Source organism: Cyprinus carpio, chromosome B9 (assembly GCF_018340385.1).
Source record: "Cyprinus carpio isolate SPL01 chromosome B9, ASM1834038v1, whole genome shotgun sequence".
NCBI classification, from domain to species: Eukaryota; Metazoa; Chordata; class Actinopteri; order Cypriniformes; family Cyprinidae; genus Cyprinus; species Cyprinus carpio.
In genome coordinates this window covers 30,998,325-31,008,093 of record NC_056605.1, presented here as the reverse complement: position 1 = coordinate 31,008,093, position 9,769 = coordinate 30,998,325, and the positions used below count along the sequence as shown (strand labels likewise).

Sequence of the window (9,769 nt, the reverse complement as noted above, 5' to 3'; positions counted from 1 at the left end):
TATATATATATATATATATATTTTTTTTTTTTTTTTTTTTTTCAGGAATTGATGAACAAAGTTTAAAAGAACAGCATTTATTTCAAATACATTTTTTCTTTACTGTCACTTTTTATCAATTTAATGCATCCTTGCTGAATAAAAAATCTTACTAATCCCAAACTTTTGAACTGTAGCGTATATAAATATGTGCTTTCTCATTTGCATGTTCAAGTGCTTATTATACATTTCATGGCGGCTGATACAATTCAGCAGACGCGTTGAATCATTGCTCCTCTCTAACCATCAACAGAGTTTGTGATTTAGTGTATTTTTGCAATCATCTTCATGTGTTTTGCTCTGCATGCACTGGATCTGTTCCAAAACCATTTCATTTCAGAGCATGAGGATTTGGGACAGGGCTGCTGATGTGTGTGGATGTGAATTACGCGTCCTCTGTGTATTTTGTGGTGGTGAACTCTGTGTTCAGGAGAGGCTCGAACTCGCGTCTTTTCCTCTGCTGCACATACAGCACCGACAGAAGCAGCAGCAGGAGCAGACCGAGGAAGATTCCTCCCAGTGTGCTGCCCAGCAGAAACATGACCGGCCTGCTGTCTGTTTCTGAAACACACACACACACACATGCACACTGAAAGATCAACTACAGAACATTTAATAAAGCACTTTTAAAAGATGCTTTCTCAAGGCACTTTATACATAAAAGCTTTACTCAAAGGCAAACACAACTATATAGAACAATGCACTGTAAGTACTACAAAAGACAAAAAGCAAATAATAATTCAATAGAAAACTAATCAAATAAAATAAATCCTGAGGAAAAAAAATGTTTTAAGGGAAGTTTTAAAAATATCTAATGAATTTACATCAGGTAGGTTGTTGTTTCAGAGTTCTGCCAAAGTTGTTAAACGAATAGTTCAGCTAAAATTAATATTTTCATTATTTATTCCTCATCATGTTGTTCCAAACCCATAAGGTGTTATTTTTACATCTAACACAGAATTTGTGGCTACATATGGAAGTCTGTTTTGTTTCCACCACGGAATATATATATATATATATATATATTATATATATAATATATATATATATATATAAAGATATCTCACAATTCAATTTTTTTATTGCAATTGTAATTTAAACTCAGAATTGTGAGATAAAAACACATAGGCCTAATTGCGAGATATATAATTGTGTAGAAAATCATTAATTTAATTTCAATAATATTTCCAGTTTAAATATCACTATTCAGTTTTTTTTTTTTTTTTTTTTCCGCCATGAAATATAAAATGTAACTGCAACTTTTTAGGCCTATCTCACAATCTATTTTCTTCAGAATTACGAGTTTAGGCTATATATCGAAATGTGAGTTTATATCTTACCATTTTGACATTTTCCTGCACCAGTGTGGATGAGAACATTTTGGAAAATGCATTTTGAAATGAAAACACCATTTTCAAATGTATCCGGATTAATTTACCTTTATGCACCTCTTTTATACTGTGATGCACTAAAATTTAGGCAACAGAAAACAACATCTACATCATTTTGTATCAACAGAACACATTTCTTCAGAAATTCCTCACACTGTTGATGAAGCCTGATGGTCAAAACGTGCAAATCAAACTCAGGCCAAACAACCAACGGATGCATAACAGCTTTTACAAACCCTAACGTTTCATTGAAAATACACTCAGATGCTTTATGGTTTCACAGAGAGTATTGCAACGGTGAGCCACAGAATTTTATGTATTTTATTATATTTATTTTTTTGGCATGCCACTTAAATTTCGAAACGGCTATGACGTAATGAAGCCTCGTTTACTGAAATCACGTGACTTTAGCAGTTTGATACGCGCTCCTGCACTTTCCAAAATGACGCATGTCAGTGTCAGTGTCAACTTCGTTAAGTTAACAACAGATAACTTAAACATCAGCTGTGTGGATGCTAGGACTGCTTGACAAAACTTAAGCTGGTTAATCATTATTAGTAACCTGCATCTGATAATCACAATAAGCTTTGGTCTTTGTTACTTTTAATATGAAACAAAGTCTGAGATTTCAAAAACTGTCAGTTTTATACCGAAATTCAAATAATAAATGTGGTTTTGACGCTCTTAAATGTGTCTTGACAGATCGCCATCAAGCGCACGAAAACAGATCATATCTATATTTACTAGTTATAACACAAAATAAACAGGAATGAAAATCAGGTGTTAAAAGTAATAGTACAACTTTAATCAATCAGTGTTTCAACCACGGAAAGACGTTGACACCGCTTGTAAACAATTTAATGTAAAGTTATATTTACCTCAGAAAACCTATTCATTGTCCATAAAATAGTTCGCTAGAAAAATTACACTAGAGGAGCATTTTGCTAAATGTATGCACTATATTACATATTCATTATATTTTTACTTAACCCTTTGTCTTCATTATTTAATAATATGTAGTGTTTGAATTAATCTGTCATGAAAACGTATTTTTTACAGACACCATTGTTTATATTTCAACAACGAATTGAGGTAGAAACATAATATCATTAAAACGTTGATAAAACGCTAGCATTAAATTAAATACTGCCTTATGTGCAATTTAATATGCAATTCAGTTTTTATTTGAGTGTTGATTATTTAAAAAGTGGTTAACGAATTGATTATTATAGACACTTAATTTTGTTTTTGGTTAATGAAAACTGTTTCAGTAAAAAAAAATTATAATAATTTGGGTTGCATCATTACTTGCAAACAACAACTGTTAAACTTGACCAATGTTATGGTGTTTTTTTAATGTTGTGTTTAGTCTTATTTAGAGCTTGACAGGTGTGATCACTAATTATTGTGTTCTTCAATCAATATGGGTAAGTAAATAATGACAGAATTTGCCTTTTTGGGTAAATTATTCCTGTGATATGTGCACTGATAGCACGTTTGTTACCTTCAAGTTCAATGGCGTAGGAATATCCCAGCTGTTCAGATGCGACGTAGATCTCCTCATTGGTCACAGGTGGGAAAAACGGGACCATGTTATAATGCCGGTTGTGTCCAATAGGAGCCATCTCATCTGGGAAGCTGGCGTTTTCACGGGAACGTCTCATCCATTCCTCAAATATGGCATCGGTGAATGTATGAAGCACCTATTCGGAAATTTTTGTTTTACTAATTTTTAAATCTGGGTATGACCAAGTTGTTTTTACAAGGTGTCTGGATAAAGACAAGAGAGAACATGTGTTTATCCAGAATCCAGAGCTCAAGTACACTGAATGCTGTGGTGTTATCGTCATTTAATGTGTTACCAGAAAGATTGGGTCGTTGGCGGCGGAGTGGGACAGAGCGCTGGTCCCGTTGAGGAACAGGTGAACCAGGTTGTGCAGATTGGACACAGAGCTGTCCAGCTCTCCATCTGGCTTGTCGTATCCTTCCAGCGCGTTCCTTCAAGGAAAGGTAGAAGAAAACTTCAAAACTAACTCACAGACATCACGTCAATTCTGTAAACATTGACATATGAAATAATAGTCAGAAAAAACACATTTTTATTAAATGGAACCATGAGCCTTTAAACCAAATATTTTAAATCTTTAAAAAAAAAAAAAGTTTGCATATATATTTTTTTATTGTTGAGTATCAAATTTGATCCCTCAGGCTTTAATGGCTCATTTAGTAGTGTGATATAGTGAGAATATGGAGGAAAACATTCATTCAGAGTGTTATTCAGAGACTCAAACTGAGCATAATGCAGTGATTGAGAGCTGAAGAAATAAAGGCTCCTCAGAAGATGTGAGATGTTCTGGAGGCTTGTGAAGATCATTCCTCCGCTGAGGAACAGTGAAAGTAAAGCTTCTGGAGACAAACGCCCCTCAAAAGATCCTGATGATCAGATTTGAGACTCTAAAACATGATTGATGGAGAATCAAGTAAAGCTGAGCTGCTTCAGTCCAGGAAGTGTTCATTTGGAGAGATTACTACAGTTGTTCTTATGTTTATTTTACAAAAATCAGTCAAGATTTGACAAGATGAAGATGGACGTTTGTACAATTATACTAAAAGAGCTTTTACTTGCTAAAAAGTCTAAATCGTCAATCAGACGTCAGAAAGCATGGAGTAGATTGTGTGCAATGGGCTTTATTGATCATATTTATCATTTAGAGGCCCCAGAATTGTGCATATCAATTATGAAACAGTAAGCTTGATAGGGTTGAGGGGTTTATAAAATAGTCTGCTTTGCTCTTTCAGGTGAAATTAATTACTGTGGCTGAAAATTACTTATATTATGGTTAAGATTTTGATTAATAATGATTTATATCATGGATATAGTGTATATCTGCTTAATGGTGTTTTTTTGTGATTTTTGAAGTTTGACATTATTAATCACCTAATTTTGTTTCGCCTGGATGAAGGAAAATACGAGATTGACAAGATCTGAGAGTGAGTAGAACATGACTAAATGTTTTTTTTTGTTGTTTTTTAGATGAACAGTTCCTTTAAGGCTGTGATGGACTGCATTACCTGAAGCTGAAGCTGGAGTTGGTGAAGTACGGTGGACTGTCAAAGTCTCTGAGGTTCAGGCAGCTTCTGACGTCATTCATGGTTGGTAACGTCACGTTAGTGCTCTCCATGACTCCTCTGCGCAGAGATCCCTCGCTGGTCCCGTTACACAAGGTCACCAGAAGGTTATATTCATCCAGACTGAAGGAAAAAGATGCACGTCATTACATAATGTCACATGCTGGCATGATTCTGGATCAGTGTGAGCAGCAGGTGTGATGTAGTAGTTTTTGCGTAGAGACGGAGAGTGTGTCTCATTCTGCTCCTTAGTTTAGTAGTAAGTCAAGTGCATTACTCAGTGAGTCTGTCAGTCACTGCTGCATTCAAACCATTGTTCTCTACTTCCTTAAAAAACAGCTAACAACGACTGGTCACTCTCAAGTCATAAAAAGATAAGTGCGAGTGACAATTTATAAAGATTAAATCTTAAAAATTATTTTACTGTGTGACTGAAAAATATTTTGTGTACTTCTACAGGAATTGTTGTTATATTTTTATTTATTTGTTAATTTTTGTGTGTTATGTGATTTTTATAGTTATATAGTTAGCATTTTGTGCCTTTCTTTATTATATTCATTTATTGGCTAAATTACGTATAATATGTTATATTTAAATTAATTAATGTCACAGTGATAATTAGATCAAGGCTCTTGCTAATACTTAAACTATTAAAAATCATTTTCACTAATTTAAATAAAGCTGAAATTAAATATAAATATTAGATGAAAAAATATATATATTGTTGCATTAAATGTTGCTTTGAGCAGGGTTATCATAGTTAGCTAAAACTAAAACCATAAAAAAAATCATCATTTGAAATAAATAAATAAATAACCGAAATGAAATGAAATATAAAAAATTTAACTTATTTTATTTCAGCTACTTTGCTAAGCAACAATTCTTTTTTTTTTAATTTACCTTGGTGCACTAAAATTGACATAAAAATTAATAAAAATCACAGACATGTAAAAACAACAAAAACTATGAAAATGACCAAAAAAATTAAAAATAAAAACTAAAATCTAATTTGAAAAAAAAAAATAATAATAACAAAAGCTATATTTCATGGATACTAAAATAACACTGGTATTGCAACTAACTAAAATAAATTATGCTAATGTATACATTCTTCCTGATGGTTTTGTTATTTGTTAACTGAAACTAAAACTACTAAAATACTTTTCAGTTATATTCAATAATACAAATATTCAGCAATTTAAATAAATACTGAAAATATATAAATATTTTAGATGTAAATATTAGATGAAAAAAATTAAGTTAAAAAAACTTGTTGCATTAAATTTTGTTAAAATAAAGTTGTAGTACTAAAACTATTAAAAATGTAAACAGAAAAAAAGAAGAAGTTAGAAATATTTTAAAACAAAAACTAATAAAAGTGAGAAAAGTACATAAAATTACTAAACTTTGAAAATGCAAGGATGTTGTTCCGGTGGCCCCTTATGCATTTTTCTCGTCTCCCTGTTCATTTTCTAATACTTTTAAAAGTGCATGCTACTTTTACTCTGAAAATGATAATATAATCTTTCACTATTTTGGTTTTGACACATTTGATCTGAAATGTGACATCAAAGACAGCAGATGAGTAAATATGCAAGTCTGTTTCACACTTTAAGAGCCTCCAAAAAAAACAAAAAAACTGTTCATTGATGAAGCATCTACCAGCAAACGTACCTGTCACACACCACTCCCCAGCGGGCAAACCTGGAGCGTGGGCTGATACGGGACGGGTCAGTGGGGTCCCGTCCTCCGAGCAGAGAGTCTGTGCACACGTCACACTCCGTCCGTCCTGTCGCAAAGTTCCAGTACGGGACAGCGAAGTTCTCGTTACCTGTGAGTTTCTATTATGATAAGAAAATATAAGAAAACATACTGAGTCAAGTATTCAGAGCAGAGAGAAAGCTCATGATGTTTCATAGAATAAAAATGTAAACTTAATCATTATGGCACTGTAACAGTGTAAAAAACTCAACTGCTTCAGCTTAAAAACTTAGGTGCAGTTGTTGCGTAAATGTTAAAGTAATATTAAGTAAAGAGTAACATTTAAGTAAAAATTTGGTGTAGAAACAATTTTCACTCAGAAAGTGCTAGTGAATTTCATAAATAATTACAATGTAATTAAGCAATGTAGTAAGTAGTAAGAAGTAAGTACTTAGTAAGTTAGTTAAGTAACTTAGTAAAGAGTAAGTGCAATTAAGTAAAGCAATGAAATATTCTTTGTTTTATTCCTCAGGATACATTTAGAATTTTTTTTGATGAGCTATTAACAAATGAAATTAATTTCAAAAAACAAACTGATTATTCCACTAGTCTTTGTTGTTGTTGGTTACTGAAGGACCAGAAATGTTGCATTATATCCAATTATATTATATTAACATTTGCATTTTTAAAATCAAATTCACTTATATTATCAACATTTCAATACAAGTTGAAATGTTCAAGTCCCCTCTTGAGATAAAGTGAGACGGGACAAATCAAATGTCATCATGGGCCAACTTTAATCTGCAGGTCCTTTATCCCCCATCTCTGTCCTAATGCGTAGTTTCCTTTAGTTTGGACATTGTGTTCAGAAGTTATAGATGTAGTCACCATGTGCAACAGCCCAAAACTTCATTGACCCCTTGTCAGATGTCTAGATGATGGTTAGAAATTCAGAGTGAAACAGACTAAGAAATGCAGGAGTGACCTGTAGCTCTCTCTCCAGACTGAGCAGATGGTATCTGTGCCAGGTGATGAACGCCGGACCCTTGTGGGAGAAGTCGATGGCTTTAAAAGGACGTCCTGGACCTGCCAGAAAAGAGGGCGTCAAAAGTGAAGCAGGTGAAGTAAGCACATAATACAGCACATACTGTCTGTTAGATCTCATAATATTGTTAGGACTCTATGAAATCCATTTTATTTTCTTCAAATTCCATGCTTTCCATTATATTTTATTTTTGTGGATTTTGTTTTAATGCTTAACAATCAAAAAGCATGTATAATCAACTGAATTCATTAAACGTTAACAATCTAATGATTTATTACAACTTTTACAATAATAGGGCATGTCCCCCCCCCCCACAAATTCCTTTTTTCCCAATTTAATTTTCCTGGTTTCTTTTTTTTTAAGTTTTAACTCTTAATTGTCCAATTTAACATTTAAATGATTTCTTTTTATTTATTTTTTATCAAAAAGCATGTTTAATGAATTGAAATCATAAACTTATACAATTTAGTGACAATTTATTAAGTTTAAAATCTAAATAAAAGCCAATCTTTTTTCTCTTTCCCAATTTCCATTTTTCAGTTTTAATGTTTCTGGATTTAATGATTTAAATAAATTTTAATATTAAAAAAGCATTTTGTAAAAAATATAATAAATATAATATTATATAAACTATTTATGTATTTATATGTAAAATGTAATATTCACAGACACTAGTCCATATTGTGATCTGATTAATCGTACATCTCTACTTGATTTATTCATCCAAAATTTGTGCATTTTGCCTGCATTTTCCTCATTGCCAAAATCTGAAAAAAAAAAATTATACTTAATTTTTTTAAGGTGAGTGGTTGCAATCAATTTATTTTAGCTATATTTAAATAAACAAATTTAGTTGACTAACTTTCAGCAGAATTTGTTTATTAAAATGTAGTTAAAATAAATTGATTGCAACCACTTAAAAAAAAAATTAGTAAATTCAATGAATCATTTTATTTTTTCAGTGTAATACTGATTTAAAACATTGTCTGTCAATTATTGAAATAAATGAAAAGGCATGCAATTTAAACCACGGGTCTAAAATAAGTGGTTTATTGAATTTTTTCATGTTTTAATCCAGCAGAGCAGCTAACTGGGCAGTGTTCACAGCAGCTCCTCACCTAGTAATGTGTCTCGGACAGAGTAATAGTGCTGCCAGACGAAGAAGTCGTAGATGGAGATGTTGTTGGGCTCGGTACCGTTGGGTCCCAGCAGGCCCAGCCAGTGCTGTGTGGCGATGACGTATTCAGGGTGGACGGTGGTTTTGGCCTGATCCAGGACGTCCAGGAACTCCTGCAGCTCAGCGGGGCTCAGAGAGTGAATGTCCTTCCTCACAATGGCAGCCCTGCGCTGGTCACAGCTCGGCCCCGTCCAGCCGAATTTACACTCGCCACAGTTATAACCAGCAAAGTTACCTGTTCAGAAGAGAATATCTTAATACACATTCAATCTAGTTGTAGAGATCTGCGATTGCTAAAGTGTCCCTTTGATATTCTCATCAAAAAGAAAAGGGATATTTATATTATATGTGTGTGTGTGTATATATGTATGTATATGTGTGTATGTATATAATATATGAATGCTGTACTTGTATATCATAATATATATCTGAGGTTGATATCAGGTATATCATGCAGAATAATCTGGTTAAGGATCCAAACAGCCATAATTTCAACAATTTAACAGAAAGCCAACAATAATAGTATTTTCTGCATACCAAAGCATCGACAGGTCCGATTGAAAAACTTAGTCGGCCATCTCTCCCGGTCGTCCACGTTTCTTAACCTGTACGGTCCTCCCCAGGGTTTGGAGTCCACATGGACCTCGCTGCAGTTTCCGCGGCCGGACAGAACCCCGCACACGTTCTCCGGATCCGATCCCAGTGCGGGACAGCACTCTTTGGACACGATGGCCTCCACGGTGCAGCAGACTCGGGGAAACTGAGCCTCGGTCAGGTAAATCCATCCAAGACTGTAAATCACAGCCAACACAATCGATCTCCTCATATCTGCAGGATCTTCTCTGAGTTTCTCAGTGTCTCCCTCAAATGCCACAGCACCTCACTAATCACAAGTAAATGTGTTTTTAATGATTACATGCGGTTCTGAGCATATCGGTAACGGCTGGAGGTCTATAATAGCTTGTGTCTACAAATTACATGCATATTCACAGAGCTCAAGCCCATCAGTGCTTTATATGCTCTGGCCAAGTGGAGCATGGGAGGATTATTACGGCCGTCCCGTGGTAGTCACCTGACACAGAGACACTGTCTGTTGCACTAATGCTGTTCAAAAGCCCTGAGGAAATGTTTCTCAATGGATTCAACTCATCAAGAGCAGATAAAACTATTTATGTTGTCATACTCCCGGGTATGAGAGAAATGTATGTAGGTTTCCTTCTGATGCCCGGATGTTTTAGACCGATATTGAAATTAGTTTCTGAGAAATATTCTCAGTCGTAATATTCT

At 33.9% G+C, this 9,769-nt stretch overlaps 1 protein-coding gene across 1 annotated transcript; it reads right to left on the bottom strand.

The window, feature by feature from the left end:
- Positions 1-105: 105 nt before the first annotated feature.
- On the bottom strand, positions 106-9,564 carry dct (dopachrome tautomerase). The gene is made up of 8 exons (XM_042731909.1): positions 9,020-9,564; positions 8,424-8,717; positions 7,246-7,346; positions 6,234-6,400; positions 4,503-4,682; positions 3,293-3,428; positions 2,935-3,133; positions 106-600 (listed from the first exon to the last, which is right to left on the bottom strand). Exons 1-8 carry the CDS (start codon positions 9,306-9,308, stop codon positions 425-427), a joined length of 1,542 nt encoding a protein of 513 aa, XP_042587843.1. The 5' UTR covers positions 9,309-9,564; the 3' UTR covers positions 106-424.
- Between the last annotated feature and the right edge of the window lie 205 nt (positions 9,565-9,769).